Here is a 19,945-nt window from a genome sequence, read left to right as displayed (position 1 = left end):
ACAAATAAATAAAATCTTTAAAAAAAAAAAAAAAGATTTATTTATTTCTTTATAGACAGAGACAGCCAGCGAGAGAGGGAACACAAGCAGGGGGAGTGGGAGAGGAAGAAGCAGGCTCCTAGTGGAGGAGCCTGATGTGGGGCTCGATCCCGGAATGAACGCCAGGATCATGCCCTGAGCCAAAGGCAGACGCTTAACAACTGCGCCACCCAGGTGCCCCCTGAGCACCTTTTTAATATGTTTACTAGCTAATCATGTTTTCTCCTGAGAATTAAGTATTCAAGTTTTTTTTGGGGGGGAGGAGGTGGGGTTTGGTCTTTTTCATATTAATTTATAGGAGTTTTAAATATATTTTGAGTCCTCATTTTTTGTCAGTTATCTGTGTAGCTGGTATTCTTCCTGTTTATGGATTGTCCTTTCACTGTATGTGTCTTTGGTTCCAAAGTTCTTAATTTAATGTATTATAACTTATCAAATCTTTTCCTTGATGGCGTATGATTTTTATTTCATCTAAGAAATTCTTCCTACTCTAAGGTCATAGAGTTATTCTCCTATAAGTGTCTTCTGAAAGTTTTACATTTCTGGGGTGCCTGGCTGGCTCAGTCTGTTAAGCGTCAGACTTTGGGTTTTAGCTCAGGTCAGGATCTCAGGATCCTGAGATCCAGCCCCAGGTCGGTTTCTGTGCTCAGCCTGGAGTCTGCTCAAGAATCTCTCTCCCAGGGCGCCTGGGTGGCACAGCGGTTAAGCGTCTGCCTTCGGCTCAGGGTGTGATCCCGACATTATGGGATCGAGCCCCACATCAGGCTCCTCCACTAGGAGCCTGCTTCTTCCTCTCCCACTCCCCCTGCTTGTGTTCCCTCTCTCGCTGGCTGTCTCTATCTCTGTCAAATAAATAAATAAAATCTTTAAAAAAAAAAAAAAAGAATCTCTCTCCCTCTTCCTCCCTCTCTGCACCCTCCTGCCCCCCACTTGTGTTCTGTCTTTCTCAAATCAATCAATAAAATCTTAAAAAAAAGTTTTATATTTTTTATTTTCATGCTTAAGTCTTTAATCCAGTTAGAATTAATTTTTAAAAGTAATGATTTTCGTACTGAGTGTTGGTGAGGATCCATTTCCATTTTTTCCTCCCAAATAGATGTTGACTTTTTCCCAGCATTATTTTTTGAAAAGTTCAAACTTTCTTCACTGAGCAGCAATACCACCTCTGTCGTAAATCAAATTTTTGTATATGCAGAGTTGTTTAATGGGCTCTGTATTCTGTTATATAGGTTAATTTATCTGAGTCAATTCCATGATGTCTTAATTACTAAAGCTTTGAAATAACTCTTGATATCTGACAGGATAAATCTCTAGTCTTGTTCTTCTTCAAGAGTATCTTGGCTCTGGGCGCCTGGGGTGGCTCAGTTGGTTAAGCATCTGACTCTTGGTTTCAGCTCAGGTCATGGTCTCAGGGTCATGAGATCAAGTCTGGCATTGGCCTCCACTCAGCTCTGAGTCTGCTTGTCCTTTTCCCTCTGCTCCTCCCCCTACTTGTGCGTGTATACTCTCTGTCTAAAATAAATAAATAAAATCTTAAAAAAAGAGTATCTTAGCTCTTCTTGACTTTGCTCATTGGTACACATTTTTGAATTAATGTGTCAGATTGAATTTATTGAATCTATAGATCAGTTTGGGGAAAATTGACCCTTTATCTGCCTTTCAGCTCTTGAACGTGATCTAGCACTCTGTGTAGGTCTTATCTGAATATCTTTTGAATTTGTCCCTTTGTCTCCCTACTTTCATTGCTGGTTCAGATTATCATTTCTTACTTGGACTATTGAATTAACTTTGAACTGATCTCTATATCTTTAGTCTCCTTTTTGCAAGAGGCAGCCCGGCATAGTGAGGTCTGGAACCAGATTTAGGAGCTTGAATTCTGGTTCCATCAGTATTGGGCAAGTTAACTTAACCTCTCTTGCTTTAATTTAAGAAATAATAGTAGTACCTACGTCATGGGGTTATTATGAAGATTAAATGAGTTAATATATGTAAAATAATTAGGACAGCATCAGGCAAACTGTAAATGTTCAATAAATGCTAGCTATTATTAATTTTTTTTTAGATTTATTTATTTATTTGAGAGAGAGGTCAAGCCCCACATTGGGCATGGAGACTATATACATATATACATACATACATAAATAACAATTAAAAATTTTTAAGTAATCTCTGTACCCAGCATGGGGTTCAACCTCACAACCCAGAGATCAAGAGTCACATGCTCTACTGGCTGAGCCAGCCATGCACCCTGCCATCCAATACAAGGGTGAGAAACATGGCAGGGAGGTAGGCTGGGTAGGAAAATCAAGAGTTCTTTGAATCTGGTCCATTTGCTATCCCTGAGAGGCATCAAGGAGGCAAAGTTATGTAGGTATTTAAGTATTTAATATTTTAGTGAAGTCAGTTATTGATACCATCATTCTCGTAGTATGAATTGAACCAATAGCCACATGGAAGTGTTGGAACACACCACCTTTAGAAATATCTTTGAAGCATTGAATGGAAGCTTTTGATGATGCTTTTTTCCTCAGGTATGTTTTTGTTGTTTTTTGTTTTGTTTTTTTTATGGAGAGAGGGAGAGGGAGAGAGAGAATTTTTTTTTTTTTTTTTTTTTTTTTTTACTTTTATGTATTTATTAGCGAGAGAGAGGGTGAGAGAGAGAGAGAACACAAGCTGAGAGGCAGTGGCAGAGGTAGAGGGACAAGCAGACTCCCCACTGAGCAAGGGACCCTGATGTAGGGCTCCATCCCAGGACCCTGAGATCATGACCTGATGCCCAACCACCGTGGCACCCCCAGAGAGATAATCTTTTTTTTTTTTTTTAAGATTTTATTTATTTATTCGATAGAGAGAGAGACAGCCAGCGAGAGCGGGAACACAAGCAGGGGGAGTGGGAGAGGAAGAAGCAGGCTCACAGCAGAGGAGCCTGATGTGGGGCTCGATCCCAGAATGCTGGGATCACGCCGTGAGCGTGAAGGCAGACGCTTAACCGCTTTGCCACCCAGACGCCCCGAGAGACAGAATCTTAAGCAGGCTCCACGCTCCATACCCTCCCTGAGGGGCAGGATCTCACAACCCTGAGATCATGACCTGAGTGGAAATCAAGAGTTGGAGGCTTAATGGACTGAGCCACCCAGGCGCCCCCCACCAGGAATCTTTTGAACAGCTGCTGCTTTCTGCCAGTCATTGAGTTATCATAAAGTAAAGAAGGACAAAATTTGGATAAAATTTGTTTACTGTTTCCCCACGGCCTGAAACAGTGCCAGCGAGGCACATAAGTGCTCACAAAAGTATTTATTGAATGGATGCATAAACTTGGATTTATATCTGCTCTTCACGAGCTGTGTAACCTTGGACACATTTTTAACATCTCCTGTTACTTGAGTCTCAGTTTCCTCCACTGGCGAGCAAGGAGGGGGAGACAGTTCCTCCTGCCCCGCAGCTTTATTATATGGATTAAATGTGAATTTATGTGTAAAAAAATCTGTGGCAACAGTTGAGTGGGAGTGAAGGAGAACAAGGGAAAGGAACTGCAGTTTGTTAGTTTGCTGGCTGGAACTTTTAAAAGGGGGACAGAGATGTGGGACATATGAGAGATGAGGCATGAAACGGTAAACTGGGTCCACTTTGGAAAGACCTTGGGAGCCCAGCTGAGGAGCTAGTGCTTTACCATGATTTCCCTGGGAAGTCAACAGAGTAATGACATTAAAATTTACATTTTTAAAGGTTACTCTGACTGCAGATTGGAGGATAATGATAAAAGGCTAGTTATCATTGCGGAGAAGGGTTGAAGCTTAGTGAACTGGGTATCTTCTGCTCTGCATATCTTTAGAAATGCAAATTATACTTTCCTCTGTCTACTATCTGTAAAAGAAGGGGAGCAAATAACAGCTCTGCTTGGATTACATCATCAGGCCTAATTTGAGATACCTTGAGGGAGTGTGTTGGCCATTTTAGAAGACTGGGCTTTCATCAAGTATGGTCTGAAGGAAGAGCAATTTTCAGAGTCTTACCGCTGTGAGCATGAAGGGGAGAGAGAGAGCTAAAACCTTTTTACCATTTCGTAGGACTAACGCTCTCGTAGCTTTAGGATTTTCCCAAAAGTCATTAGCAGTTAAAAGCCTTAAAAAGCAAAAAGATCTAGCCTTGTCTTTCACTGCAGGGAGGAATGGGAGACCAGGGAGATTTGGGGGCTTTGAAGCGAGGTCGTGGGGATGGAACAAGCAAGGCAGAAGACCCTCAAAGGATAGGTGCTGAGTGATGCTTGCCCATGAAGAGGGAGGGAAGCTGAACTGGAGGGGGAGGGGAACCAAAACAACAAACTGGTAGACATTTGGACCTGAAAAGAAGCTTTGAGGCTCAGTACCATAAGGGTCTAAGTGTGGTTTCCCTTGTTTTTTTCCCATATAGGTCATACTATGATGGTAGATACCAGATTTTGAATACTGAAATGGGAGTTCCACTTTCTATATCAAAATTGTCAGATTCTTGGAATATATAACCCACGCATATTGTTGCAGGCTGCCATTCATCACCTAATGCGAAGAGTCGGTAATTTCAAATTTAATAGAAGAGCCTGGTACTAATGATGCCACAGGTGATGTTTTCAATTAGCAGTGTTTTAATGAGATTTATAGGCTGGTAAGAGCTAATCCTGTAATGTAGGAAAAAAACTGAGAAAGCAGGCCTATATCTGGCAAATCTCCTGAGGTAGGGCTTTGCTGATTCAGATCTCTTTGATTAAACTTGTAATATCTTATGAGTTTTCTGGAAGTAGATTTGTATCTGACATTGGTCAGATACTTTTCAGCTTCCAAAGTAAGTAAGGCTTGCAGACAGGTTTGAAGTGAGAAGGGTTTTTTTAGTGACTTTCTGAACTAAAGGAAAATAAAAAGCACATTGCTTATAGAAGTAAGTAAGTAGTAATTGGCAAATAATTCAGCAGAGTAGAAATGAAGAAGATTCAGAGACTGGGGTGGGGGGAGAGAAATTAGCTTCATTTTGGGGTAAATTTTGAGATATACATAATGAATGACGACTTTCAAACCGCTGGTCTCATAATTGTGCTGAAGAAATAGAATGGTTCATATCTAGAAGTACTTCTTAAAGTGCTTAAAGAACAGTAAGCCCAGAATTGAGATCTAGAAAGTTTTAGAAATACTATTTCTTTTTTTTTTTTTTTTAAGATTTTATTTATTTATTCATTCGACAGAGATTAGAGACAGCCAGTGAGAGAGGGAACACAAGCAGGGGGAGTGGGAGAGGAAGAAGCAGGCTCCCAGCAGAGGAGCCTGATGCGGGGCTCAATCCCATAACGCCAGGATCACGCCCTGAGCCGAAGGCAGACGCTTAACCGCTGTGCCACCCAGGCGCCCCTAGAAATACTATTTCTAAAGAAAGTCTTGTCAGATGACCAGTATCTCTGTCGGGGCAGCCTCCGCATAAAATCCAGAAGTGGTGTTTTAATCTACTGCTCACTTGGCCTTTTAATGTCCTACTCACTAGACAGTCTGCATTCCAGGTTTGAAGTTGGAAGGGAGTAGTGGAGTTAAGCTACTCGGGGCAGAGTTGTATAAAACACCTGCTAGAGATACACTAAGCCTTTTTGAGTTACATCATTTTTGCTCTATATTTTAAAATAATTTATGCTTACTTGTAATACTGTAAGGACAATGAACTGGAATGTAGGAAAACAATAGGTATTTATAGAATAATGCAGTATGATTTATTGCTGCGCAGAGATAGAAATTTAGACAATGATGCAATACTTCATAAGGGGACCTCATCTATAACTTGATTATTGTTCTAGCCCTGCCACCTAAAATAGACCCAGAAGATAATAGGTGCTCAAAGACATTTGCTGAATAAATGGGAAAAAAAAAAGATTGAAGAGATTTAGTGATTCAGTGTCAAGCTGAGTGTTTCCCCTTAGTAGGTGGCTTTGGTGATATATGCATATGCTTAGACCTGAACAAACTCCCTTTCCCTTAGAGTTGATGTTTCAGGATGGCTCAGTGAGGACCTCTGTAAAATCAGATTTTGGTATAGAGAGGTGGTCATCTTAGATGACAGAGATCAAACCCATTACGTTGCCTTATTAAGACATAGCACTTAGTAATTAAGCTCACGATCTCCCCTCCCCCTTCTGATTTAATTGGCACAGGATGTGGCCTGGAAAGAAGTTTTAACCAGCCCCCCACCCCCACCATGATTGTTACTATGCACCCAAGGTTAACAGCCACTGATATTTATATACCTTCCATACAGACCTGACTCCTTTAATTTGGTAATGCAGTCTACAAATTACTGCAGAAAATGACTTGAGAACTATTTTACTTCCAAATATTTTCTGACTTAAAAAGCAGGATCGGGATTGCAGTTTTTAAGACAGTCTTCAGTGCTAACATGCTGGCCGTTAAATTTAGCATTGCTCTTTGTTGCTTTGCAGTGGAGAGTTATGTGCTCTATGAGTTTAGAGAGAGCCAAAGGGGAGCTAATAAGAATGAGTTGAGGAAGAGTTACTTTTCTGTTGGGCGCCGTCTGTGTTTACTCCTTGTGTGAGTCTGTGTTTGGTTAATTATCTGTTAGAGTAGATCTCTTAAGTAGCTGAATGACAGTCTGATCTGGAAGACTTGTCTTTTATTGTGTTAGTTGTTTTTTTTGTTTTGTTTTGTTTTAAGATTTTTAACTTTAGGGCAACCCTCTCGGGTCCCCTCCCTCCTGAGAAGCTTTGTACTATCACTTTATCGCTCAATAAACCTTGCTTTGCTGCCCGCCAAAAGAAAAAAAAGATTTTTTAAAATTTATTTGAGAGAGAGTGCATGGGCAGAGGGAGAGAGAGAAGCAGACTCCCAGCTGAGCAGGGAGCCCAACTCGGGGCTCCATCCCAGGGTCCTGGGATCATGACCCAAGCAGACACTTAACCAACTGAGCCACCCAGGTGCCCCTATATTAGTTTTTTGAATACTGATGAAGGGACTGTAAATTAATTTAGTGCAAAGTTTTGTTTTGTTTTCTTTTTTTAAGATTTTATTTATTTATTTGACAGAGAAAGAGCACAAGCAGGGGGAGAGGGAGAGGGAGAAGCAGGCTCCCCGCTGAGCAGGGAGCCCGATGTGGGGCTCAATCCAAGGACCCCAGGATCATGACCTGAGCTGAAGGCAGACACTTAATGGACTGAGCCACCCAGGCGCCCCTTTACTGCAGTTTTAAGGAAAAGATGAGTAGCAGTGTTTTTCAAACTGCTGGTTGTGGTCAACATTTTAAAAAATGAAGTCAAATAGAAAATACCAACATTAATAAGTATTGTTTTGTGAAACTTATTTCAGTTCTGTAGACACATGTACTGGGTCTTAATATAAAAATGACTAACTCGGGGCGCCTGGGTGGCTCCGTCGGTTAAGTGTCCAACTCTTGATTTCGGCTCCGGTCACAATGTCAGGGTTGTGGGACTGAGCCCCACGTCAGGCCTTCTTAAGATTCTCTCTCTCCCTCTTCCTCTGCCCCCCACCCCCAATCACTTAATGTAAATGGTATTCAGAAAAATTTGAGGGACCCGTGTCTCCCTTTGCCTGCCACTCCCCCTGCTTGTGCCCTCTCTCTCTGACAAATAAATAAAATATTTTTTTTAAGTAAAAAAGAAAAGAAGAAAATTGAAAACTGTAGGACTAGAGCATGTGAAAAAGATGGAGGAAAAGAGGTGGTTGTCCTATCCTCTTAATGGGGCCAGACTCTCTTTATCTCTTACTGTCTCACACTTTCTTTTGTTTTTTTACCCAGTTGCTTATTCTTTGGATCTGAACACATTGTTCAAATTCTTTACTACTGTTTCTTTACCAGAAGATGAAAATGAGTGTGTTTCATTGGCAGTGTAGTTTTTATAGCATTAACCTGTTTTTTTTTTTTTTTTAAAGATTTTATTTATTTATTCGACAGGGATAGAGACAGCCAGCGAGAGAGGGAACACAAGCAGGGGGAGAGGAAGAAGCAGGCTCATAGCGGAGGAGCCTGATGTGGGGCTCGATCCCATAACGCCGGGATCATGCCCTGAGCCCAAGGCAGACGCCCAACCGCTGTGCCACCCAGGCGCCCCTATAGCATTAACCTGTTTTTTAATTTATTTATTATTTAAATTTTTAAAATTTGAATATAATTTACATACAGTATTATATTAGTATCAGGTATACAACACAGAGATTCCACTTCTTTGTATGTCATGCTGTGTTCACCACAAGTGTAGCTGCCATCTGTCACCATACAACGCTCTTATAATATTACTGACTGTATCCCTTACACTGCACCTTTTATCCCTGTGACTTATTCGTTCCATAACTGGATGCCTGTATCTTCCACTCCCTTCACCCATTTTGCCCATCCCCTCCCTCCCCTCTTCCCTTTGGCAGTCATCAGTTTGTTCTCCACAGGTCTGATTCTGCCTTTGGTTTGTTTACTCATTTGTTTATTTAGAGTCCAGATATGAGTGAAATCATATGGCAGTTCAAGAAGGCGCCCCAAAACACAAAAGTGAAAGCTGACTATCCTTAAAGATTATTCCCGGGGTGCCTGGGTGGCTTAGTCCGTTAAGCGTCCGACTCTGATTTCTGCTTGGGTCATGATCTCACAGTCATAAGATTGAGCCCTGAGTCTGGCTCCATGCTCAGTGTGGAGTCTGCTGGAGATTCTTTCTTTCCCTTTCCCTTCTGCTCACGTGTGTGTCCACGCGCATGCTCGCTCTCAAAATAAATACATAAAATCTTAAAAAAGGTTCTCTCTCTCCCTTGCCCTCTGCCCCTCCCTGCTAAAAAAAAAAAAACAAAAACAAACCCACAACAACAAAGAACAAGGCTACATTTGGATCATTTAGATTTCATTTATTTCCATTTCTCCCCGAAGGTCTGTGTTCAGCATTTGCTGTGCTATAGATAGGGACTGTCTAGCAACTGTTTAGGTGTAAGTTAAGCATAAATTGAAAAGAACCTAATAAATTGGTTAGGGAGAAGTGAGTACAGGATGGGGAATAGACGATGTTATAAACTTTGCATTAAGTCGTAAGAACTAAAAAGATGTACCATTCATTGCCTATTACTGAAACATGGAAGACCAAAGGATGGGGGAATAAAAGAAAGAAGGAAAATAATTTCACTTAAAAAATTGATACATAATTTTTAGTACTTAGAAGAGTATCTGGCACTAGTAGTTACTCAATAAATATTTGAATGAATAATTGAAGTTTTCTTTTTAAAAAGGGAGTTACCAGTACCTCAGGAAACTTGTGTTCCACTTACCGGCTGGTTCATACCTAGTTTGGAAGAATGTATTCTGAGAGTGTAGTTCATTAGAATCATGTTTGGCTAAATAAGATGTGGGCTTTTTCTAAGAATTCAAAACCTTGCATGTTTTGACTTTAACTGAGAATACCATTAATTTTTTTTTAAAGATTTTATTTATTTGTTAGCACAAGCAGGGGGAGTGGCAGGCAGAGGGACAAGTAGACTCCCCACTGAGCAAGGAGCCCGATGTGGGACTCAGTCCCAGGACCCTGGGATCATGATCTGAGCCAAAGGCAGATGCTTAACCAACTGAGCCACCCAGGCATCCCGAGAATAGCAATTTTAGAAATTGTCTATGTTAAAGAAAACTACAGTGATGAGTCTTTTGGATTTGGTATACAGAAGAGTTTGTATGCCTAGATGTTGTCCGTGCCTTTATGATGATTCATTTAGTACTTGTTTTGTCATGGCAAATACTCAAGGGTCAAAATGAAATTAAAAAAAAACAACTGTGTAGACAGGTTTACAAGCCAGTTGGTCTAGCCAGTATGTAGGCTTGTATAGTTATCATTCGGCGGCTGGCTTCTATAGCAGATGCTGTAGAATAGACGTTGGGCTGTAATCACAGGGAAATAGTGAGATTTCCGTCTACTAGAGGCTACTGTATACCAATTACTTCTTTCGAATAATCCATAGGAACCTTAAGCTTATCTCAGTGAAGCTTCTAAAACCCAAACAGCCTCAAAACATTTTTTCTTTTTAGAATAATGAAATAATAGAATTGATTTGGAGGAGATAAAGGTAAGCTTGTCCAACCCTGAACTGATGATTAAATCTCTTTATGGAGCAGACCTAACAAGACTTTGCTTCAGACAAACATCCTCATTTCCTTTACTTACTCTTCAAATGTCATGACTCTAGGTCCCCTCACTCTTTACTTAGATTCTTAAAGTCCTCTCTCTCTCTCTTTTAATTTAAAAGATTTTATTTTTATTTATGAGAGAGAGAGAGAGTGAGCAGGGGGAAGAGCAGAGGAAAAGGTACAAGCAGGTTCCACACTAAGTGCGGAGCTCAATGTGGGGTTCGATCCCACAGCCCTAAGATCAGGACCTGAGACAAAACCAAGAGTCAGACACTTAACTGAGCCACCCAGTCACCCCTTAAAGTCCTCCTTTTAAAAGTCCGCGCTCAGAACTAAGCACAGTACTCAAGTGTAGTCTGATTTGCATAGAGAAGAATGTCATTTCCCTTATCAGACTTTGTTTTTAACGAAACCTGCTGTCAGCATTTTTGGCAGTCATGTTACACCATTTGTCTCATTGAAAGAGATTGCAAAGCTCTAGTCTATCTCACATGTATTGGCCCATTTTGCTGTTTTTAGTTCTAAGTGCGTGATGTTATATTTATCCTTATTAAATCTTACCTCGTTAGATTTAGCCTCCTGTTCCAGCCAATTAGAATTACTTTAAAAGTTGATTCTATCGTACAGGATATTTGCTTTCTCATCCTATCATTTATATATTTGATCATCGTCCTCTTCAGTGTCCTCATCCAAGTCACTTTTTCTTAAAATTTTTTTAAAAGATTTTTATTTATTTATTTGAGATAGAGAGCAAGAGCAGGGAACAGAAGGAGAAGTGGGTTCCCCACTGAGCAGGGATCCCAATACAGGGCTCGATCCCAGAATCCTGGGATCATGACCTGAGCTGAAGGCAGACACCTAACCAACTGAGCCACCCAGGCGGCCCCCCCCCAACTCAGTTTTTAAAATGTTGCAGAGGGCAGGTTTCTCTGGGGTCCTATGACATACCACTAAACCTTCTAGACTTACTTGTACTCTTTCGGTATGGTTATATAGTGATCTATGAAGCCAGTTAACTGTTACAAAATTTATATTTTTCACCGTGAAAATCCAGAAATATTTATGTTTGCAGCATTCGCTGGTCATAGTATATTAAAAAAAGGAAAGTGAGTTTGGTTATGGCTCCTATGATCCCTGTGTCCTGACCAAATACTCATAATTAATATGTTAGTGTTTTAATCCTGTGATCCCTGTGTCCTGCCCAAATACTCATAATTAATATGTTAGTGTTTTAATCAGTAATATGCTATTTACATCAAAGAGTGGACCTGTCTTTAAACTTTTTGTAAGTCTCAGCACATTCTGGGTTTCAGTTCAAGCTTCTTATGTATATCAGTGCCACTTTTTTTTTTTAATAGTTTCTTTCCTTTTATATGTATTTCTCTTGGGCATGTCCTTCTAATTCTGAGCTTTGAGCTTTCCATTTAGTTTCTTTACGTACCTCCCCTCCTTTTCCCCCGTCTATCTCGGATAATGTGAGTTTGGCAAAATTTCATTTTTGAGATCCTCAATCCTTTTGTCTCCCTTTTTATGATCTCAGGCCATGGCCTTGGGTCCTGTTGTCACTGTTTTTTGAAGCCTGTACTCTTAGAGCTTAGGAACCACATCTGGCTATGTTCTTTGTTCTTTTTACCTATCGGGCTTGGCTGCTGCTTTTTCAGGCTCCTACCACTTCCTCTTCTTGGTCAAATTCAGTTCAGAATTAAAATTCTACTCATTTCTTTTGCCTTCTGAGTGATAGAAGAATCAGCAAGGCAATTTTTAAAAAAGTTATTTATTTATTTATTTTAGAGAGAGAGTGTGCAAGCGGTGGGAGGGGCAGAGGGACAGGGAGAGAGGGAGGGAGAGAAGCAGACTCCCTGCTGAGCATGGAGCCCAGTGTGGGGCTTGATCTCACAACCCTGAGATCATGACCTGAGCCAAATCAAGAATCAGCCACTTAACTCACTGAGCCACCCAGGCGCCCCAAGGCAGTTTTTGTTTTTTTGGGGGAGGAGCAGAGGGAAAGAAAGAGAGAATCCCAAGCAGGCTCCACACTCAGAGCCCATCGTGGGGCTCAATCTCATGAAACCAAGAGTCAGAAGCTTAACTGACTGAGCCACCCAGACACCCCAGCAAGGCAATTTTTAAATTATTACATATGCTGCTTTTTAGTTGCATGAGACTTTTCAGTAGATGTTCAGATAGTAGAAATCTTTTCTTACGTGCTGTGACAGAGGGCTCCTGCGGGAAGGCACTCTTAACTTACCATTACTCAGTAGGAAGGACATCCCACTGGCTTTGTGTTGGAACTTGGAGGACCGTGTCTTCTTACCGGGTCTCCCTGATCTGCCCTGCCAGCCTTCCTACAAATCCTGGGAAATCCGTCTTCTTTCAAAGTGCCGTGACTAGTTATTTACTGGATTTTTTTTTTTCTTTTGAAGCTGACCTCAGAGTAGAATGTAACCTCCCTAGGTCTTGCCCTTTCACACTGGGCCTGACATAGGGGTATTGGGGTGTTTTTTCCCAAATGTTTTCTTTTCATCATGATGAAGTCTAAATGAGGGCATAAACAGGGAAGTTAGAAGTTCAGGACCTCATATTATGCCAAGTTAGTTTCTAATTTTCTTTGATGCTCTGGACAACCTGTCTACTTGCTTCTCTTACTCAAGGTAGAGCTCATCAGACCTTTCCCTCTCCCTTCTTAGGCTCTCTAGAAGAGGGTGTTCAGCAGATAGTAGGCCTGAGGGAGAAGGTTAAATAAACCATAGTTGTGAATTCACACAGATTATTCAGAGGCTGCCTTACCTCAAAAGAGTAGTTTATGCCTCAGGAGACCATGAGGCAGCTCTTCATGGAATCCCAGTTACATATAGGAAACATCACTCCTGATCATGCTCCTTCTTCCTCTGTTACTTCCATTTAGATGCTTTCGGCTGTTGCCACTCTTGGTGTGAATTTCCACTTAGCGATGCACATTTTTAACATACACTCAACTTATTTCATCAGGTGAGATTTCCGTATCCTCATATTTGATCAGATGTCAGACTCCAAAATGATCACAGTGTACTAGTGCTGAGTATTCTGGAGAATGCAAGCAAAAATATAAATCACATCAACAAATATTTACTAAGCACAGAAAAGAGAAGTTAGTCCTTCAAATAGCTTATGTTTCATTGGAACGAATTAAATACATGAAGCAGGGGTGCCTGGCTGGCTTGGTCAGTGGAGCATGCAACTCTTTAGGTTGTGAGTTCAAGCCCCACATTGAGTGTAGAGATTATGTAAGGAAAAAAAAATACATGAAGCAATTGGAGAATGTAATAAAATGCTAAATTATACATTGGTACCAACTACTTAGACTCCACCACTCAGAGTGGGTTTTCCTTTTTTTATTTTATTTATTTATTTATTTATTTATTTAAAAGATTTTTGTTTATTTATTTGACGGAGAGAGAGACAGCCAGCGAGAGAGGGAATACAAGCAGGGGGAGTGGGAGAGGAAGAAGCAGGCTCTTAGCAGAGGAGCCTGATGTGGGGCTCGATCCCAGAACGCTGGGATCACACCCTGAGCCGAAGGCAGACGCTTAACGACTGAGCCACCCAGGCGCCCCCAGAGTGGGTTTTCCTAATCAACGCTCAGTTTACCTCTGAAAAGGAATAGACTTTTGAATTTCCAAAATTGTTGCTTACTTAATCTGTTACTCTTTTGCTATACACAGGGTCCTAGAACTGTGCTCACCGGTGACCTTTAGCCTCCATCTCTAGGAATGTGGAACTGAATGGTGCTCTTGCTCCCACAGCAGAGAAAAAGAAATACAGTGTAGCAAGAACATGAGTAATTCAAATATATTTGAAGTTTTTGGATCTTAAAATCTCTTTTTTTTTTTAAAAGGTTTTATTTTATTTATTTGATAGGGAGAGCCACAGAGCCCAAGAGGGGGTGGGGGGTGGGGAGGATGGCAGAGGGAGAGAGAGAAGCAGGCTCCCCGCTGAGCAGGGAACCCCCTGTGGGGCTCAATCCCAGGATCTTGGGATCATAACCTGAGCCGAAGGAAGGCAGATGCTCAACTGACTGAGCCAACCAGGCACCCCAAGATCTTAAAATCTCTGATGAGCAAATATAGTTTTGTGTATTTGGTTTGGCTGTTTTGAGTAAGCTAATTTTAGGGGTAACTTTTAGAATCAGTTTTAAAATTTCAGCATCAAATTGCTTAGTCATGAGGGATTAGGTGTAAAGCCGCATTATATTGAGAAGACTAGGGACTATTGCTATGTATGAACCTTGCTAGGCAGTAATACTTGAGAAGAAAAAAAAAAACCACCCTACATTCTAAAAGTTTGAGCTGTTGCTATGTTGCAAAATCCGATTTGCCTTGATTCCTGATAATCTTCCCTAATCTTTCAAGGCGTCATCAGCTGTGGTGTATTTGAGAATGATAGGTATCAAGATACTTGTTGAGAATGATAAGGCAACAAAGTCTCCCAAAGATGAGCATCATGTTTCTGAAGTTCTGTAGTGTTTTGCTTTATTTCTGTACTATTTGTTGTGGGAGGGTTGGTGGCTTCCTGATTTTGAGAAGTGGAACAACTGGGTGGACTACTTTTCTAGGAAACCCAGTGCTTCTGCAGTTTCATACGGTCTCAAGGGGTCAGTAGTATGTTTCACCGGACAGTATAGACAGAAAGAAGGACTCCTCATCTTCTCCACTCAACCCCAGTCCTTTGAGCAAAGCAGACATACCTCCAGACCTCAGGGAGAGGAAAGCACCCTTTGCTTTTCTAGCCTTTGAAATACTTTTTAGCAACAAGAAACTTGTGTTTCATAAAAACTGGTTTGCATCTCAGGTGCCCGGATTCAACTAATAACGTATAGCCTTGCTATTTAGACACCAGCAGATAGAGAAGTTTCTTTCTTTTCTCTTCCCTCCCCCAGCGCCCCCCCCCCTTTTTAAGCATTTATTGCCATTAAATGTTTATTAATCCTATGTGGATTGTTAAGACAATAATCAGGAAATTTTCTGCTTATTTTGTTTTCCAATAAGAATTTATAATGTTTCTAAGATTTATAGGCATTCAGCCATTTTTCTGTCAATGGTTGTTTTTGCCTGAATGTAATGATTCTGTAATGTTTGGGGAGAATGTCTCCTGCCGAGGGTGCATATAAAGAATTGCCATGTAACCCACACACTTAGCGTTCTATAGAACATTTTTATCTCCCCAGAAAGTTCCCTTGTATATCTTCCAAGTCAGTCTCTGCCCTGCCAGGAAACCACTGTTCTCCTTAGCTTTGCCTGTTTTAGAACATCACATAAATGGAATCGTACATTATATATTCTTTTTATCTAGCTTCTTCTGTTCAGTATTATGTCTGCGCAATGCATCCGTGTTGTTGCATCCGTTTGCTTTGCTGACTGGTATTCCATTGTGGGAATATGCCACAGTTTGTGTGTCCAGTTCTCTTGATTACAAACATTTGGATTCTTTCCAATTTTTGCTTTTATGCTGTGAGCAGTTATGTACAAGCCTTGAGTGGACTTATATTTTCGTTTCTCTTGGATAAACACCTATGAGTAGAATTGTTGGATCAAAGGGCAGATAGATGTTTACTTTTTTTTTTTTTTTTTTTTTTTTTTTAAAAGTTTTTTTTTTTTTTTTNTGAGAGAGGGAACACACGCAGGGGGAGTGGGAGAGGAAGAAGCAGGCTCACAGCGGAAGAGCCTGATGTGGGGCTCGATCCCGCAACAACGGGACCACGCCCTGAGCCGAAGGCAGACGCCCAACCGCTGTGCCACCCAGGCGCCCCTAGATGTTTACTTTTATAAGAAACAGCCAAACCTTTTTCTAAATTGGCTGTGTAATTTTACGCTCCCATTGGCAAAGAATAGGAGTTCTGGTTGCTCCACATCCTTGCTAGCTTTTGGGTTGTCATTCTTTTTAACTTTAGCTGTTCTAGTGAATACAGGTACAAATTCTATAAGTGAATCAAAATACATTTTTTAAAAGATTTATTTATTTATTTATTTATTTATTGGAGAGGGAGAGAGAGAGAGCGCGCGCACGCGCACGAGTGGGGGAGGAGCGGAGGGAGAGGGAGAAGCAGCTTCCCTGCCAAGCAGGTTGCCGCATGAGGGCCTTAATCCCAGAACTCCAGGATCATGACCTGAGCCCAAGGCAGACACTTAACTGACTGAGCCACCCACGCGCCCCTAATTTGGTACATCTCTTAAGATTCTTTTGAAGGTTCGTCTGGGGCAAATGTTAATCGCAGCAGTAGGTCTCCAGGATAGGGCCCAGGATATTCTTTCCCACTAACCCGTGGCTAGAGTTTATGAGGGAAAATTAATGTTAATCCTGTACCTCAATTTTAGTCCCTTGTGGTTTGCAGAATATTTTCTCACATATTTACTCTAGACAGCAAATGTGATTCCCGTTTTATAGATGAAGGAATGAAGACTAGAAAGCTTGTCTAAGATTTGCCTAAGGCTTTTAGGGACTGAAACACAGCACTTTTAGTTAGTTGTATTCCACAGAATGTAAGCTGATCTTGAAATATATCCTGCTCATTGATTTGTCCTTTTCAAGTGGCTTCTAGGAATTCTGAGTCTTGTTTTAGTCCCTAGAGTAGATCAGCTGATATGGTTATAGAGATAACTGCAGTTGGTGCCTTTCAAAGAACAAATACATTACTGAGTGTCCTAAATTGACATTTTGGAACTCTGCGTATAATTTTCAGAGCCCTTTTAGGAACCCCTGTCTAAACAGTTTTAGCAGTGAATATCTGGCATTGCCCACATTGTTGCGGTGAGGGGGTAGAGCAGGTAATCCGAGCTGAATGGTTGGGAAGAGACTTCCTCAAAGTGAGTAGTGTTTATAGTTTTCCAAACCAAATTGCAGTTAAATTGTTCCAACACAAGTCCACTTTTGCAACGCGGCTAGCTGTTAACGTAAGGTGTTTGCTTTATTTCAGTGATGTCCTTGCGTTGCCCATTTTTAAGCAAGAAGAGTCAAGTTTGCCCCCTGATAATGAGAATAAAATCCTGCCTTTTCAATATGTGCTCTGTGCTGCCACCTCTCCAGCAGTGAAACTCCATGATGAAACCCTGACATATCTCAATCAAGGTTAGCTGCTTCATTATTTGTTAGTATTATTGAAGATCTGATGGATTGATGATATTTTATTAGGTGTACTTATATGTAAAAAGTACATCTTTCTAGTGTGACCTATCAGAGTTGAAGCCTTATATCAGAGATTTTCACTTTCTTGTCATATCTGATGTATCTCACTGACTTCTTTTGTATACCTGCCCAGTTTTAGCTCTTATCTCCCTCTTTCTTTCTAATCCTTACCCAGCTCTATTCACCAATTGTGTGACTTTGGACAAGTTACTTAAACTCTTTACATTTCAATTCCTTTATTTGTAAAAATGGGATTGATAATACTTTTGAGACTTGTATCGATTAATGAATACATGTATGAAAACACTTAGCACTGTGCCTGGCATATAGTAAAGGATTATAGTTGCTACTAATACTAATAATATTATATTCAGTCAGCTGAATTTTATTCTTTCTGAATCTTGCAAAGTTAATTTATGATGAATATAATATATAGCTACTTTTTCTTCCAGGACAGTCTTATGAAATTCGTATGCTAGACAATAGGAAACTTGGAGAACTTCCAGAAATTAATGGCAAGTTGGTGAAGGTAAAAGAAAATGAATAAATCATTCCTCTGCACAATATCCTTTTACTGACCCTTTTTGGTTAATGTTCGTTTGCTTCTTAGCTACTACCATTTGCTGGCAGAGTCGTAAACTGTTATTTCTTTGGAGTGAGAGTGAGCCCCCCCATTCACATGGATTTTTTTCAGAGCTGCAAAAACAGAAGGCTTATTACTCCATGTCAAAGTTGTCTCCTGGTTCAGTAAAGTTTTTTTGGGTGGAATAGAGTGACCTCCTTGAGATTTTTAGAGAAACTCCAGTCTTTCATTGGATGTGTGGTCTAGTAGCAAGAAAAACAAAAACTACTGTTGACAAATAGCAGTTTCCTTAGTCTAGACTTATAGCAATGAATTCACAGCACAATTGGGACAGAGGAATTTGGTCAGCAACTATAAAAGTTAGTGGGAGGGATATTAATAACCACCTTCACAAAGTAAGAATAACAAAAGAAAAGTTGATAGATACAACCCCAGCTTACTCTCAGTGCTTGAATGGTGGGTTAGCAAGCAGGGAACTTGGTGAGCTTTTCATATACACCTGAAGAGCTGAGCTGGATATTACATGGTAACAGTAGAGACAGGTAGAAATGCTTCTAGTAGGAGTCCTTTATGCCCAGTCCATGAGGACTGATGTTTAAGCCAAGTTTTATTTATTTATTTTTTTAAAGACTTTATTTATTTATTTGACAGAGATAGAGACAGCCAGTGAAAGAGGGAACACAAGCAGGGGGAGTGGGAGAGGAAGAAGCAGGCTCATAGCGGAGGAGCCTGATGTGGGGCTCGATCCCATAATGCTGGGATCACGCCCTGAGCTGAAGGCAGACGCTTAACCGCTGTGCCACCCAGGCGCCCCTAAGCCAAGTTTTAAATATGGTACCACTTAACTATAAAGATTGTATCTGAGCAATTATAAAATTTACCCTCAAATAGAGTTTGGTATGGTATGGGTTTTAGAGTGAAAAAGATCTTAAGAAAAATAATTTTAGATTGTATCTGGAAACCAAATGGAGGTGACTTCTGATAGTTTTCCTTTATCAGCACTGATCTTTAAAGGATCCTATTATCATTTGATTTTGTTGCTTCCATTTAGAGTATATTCCGTGTAGTGTTCCATGACCGGCGGCTCCAGTATACTGAACATCAGCAGCTGGAGGGCTGGAGGTGGAACCGACCTGGAGATAGAATTCTTGACATTGGTGAGTTAAGGGAATCTCTTGCCCAGGAAATGCCTTTAAGTATGGTCTGAGAATTGGTTTTCTTTACTTGATGTTTACATTGACTCAAAGTGCCTCAGGGGCTCAATTAGCATAAACCCAGAAGTATTTATTGACTAAACATAAAAAAATTACTGGGATGTTAATACCAAAATTGAAGTTGGAAGTGTAGACAATTCCGTTCCATAACATTTGCACATCTATTACTTTAGGGTGATTTTATTTTGTTTTTGTTTGTTTTAATGTAGTTGTGGTAAAATACGCATAACATAAAAGTTACAATTATGAAACATTTTTAAAGTAAATAATTCAGTGACATTAAGTACATTCACATTATGTAGCCATCACTACCATCCATCTCCAGAACTTTTTTCATCTTGCAAAACTGAAACTCTGTACCCATTAAACAATAACTCCCTATTCCCTCTTCTCCCCAGCCCCTGGCCACCACCATTCTACTTTTTGTCCATATGACCTTGATTACTCTAGGTGCCTCATATAAGTGAGACATCCAGTGTTTGTCTTTTTTGTGATTGGCTTATTTCACTTAACCTAGTCCTCAAGATTCATCCATATAGCAGTATGCATCAGAATTTCCTCCTTTTAAAGACTGCATATTTTCTATTGTGTATGTATCCCACATTTGGTTTATCTGTTCATCCTTTGGTAGATACTTGGGTTGATTCTGCCTTTTGGTTATTGTGAATAATGCAGCTTATGGATGTGGGTATACAGATATTTATTTCAGCCTCTGCTTTCAGTTCTGGGTATATACCCAGAAATGGGACTGCTAGATCATATATGGTAATTATATTTTGAATTTTTGGGGGAACTGCCGTACTGTTTCCATAGCAGCTGC

General features: G+C 40.5%; 1 protein-coding gene across 7 annotated transcripts in view; it reads left to right on the top strand.

The window, feature by feature from the left end:
- The window catches only part of TFCP2 (transcription factor CP2), a 52,615-nt gene that overhangs the window by 17,783 nt on the left and 14,887 nt on the right, over positions 1–19,945 (top strand). For 6 of the 7 annotated variants that reach the window (XM_011227880.3, XM_034645173.1, XM_011227881.3 and 3 more), the window contains 3 exons: positions 17,120–17,271; positions 17,781–17,857; positions 18,963–19,068. In XM_011227880.3, the coding sequence (XP_011226182.1) occupies positions 17,120–17,271; positions 17,781–17,857; positions 18,963–19,068 (335 nt within the window). Of the gene's footprint in view, positions 1–3,933; positions 4,637–17,119; positions 17,272–17,780; positions 17,858–18,962; positions 19,069–19,945 lie in introns of those variants that run through there. The other variant, XM_034645174.1, reaches the window with a different exon arrangement.

Source organism: Ailuropoda melanoleuca, chromosome 16, assembly GCF_002007445.2.
Source record: "Ailuropoda melanoleuca isolate Jingjing chromosome 16, ASM200744v2, whole genome shotgun sequence".
Lineage (NCBI taxonomy): Eukaryota > Metazoa > Chordata > Mammalia > Carnivora > Ursidae > Ailuropoda > Ailuropoda melanoleuca.
Note: the sequence above shows the minus strand (reverse complement) of the source record. Positions and strands in the feature narration are given on the sequence as shown.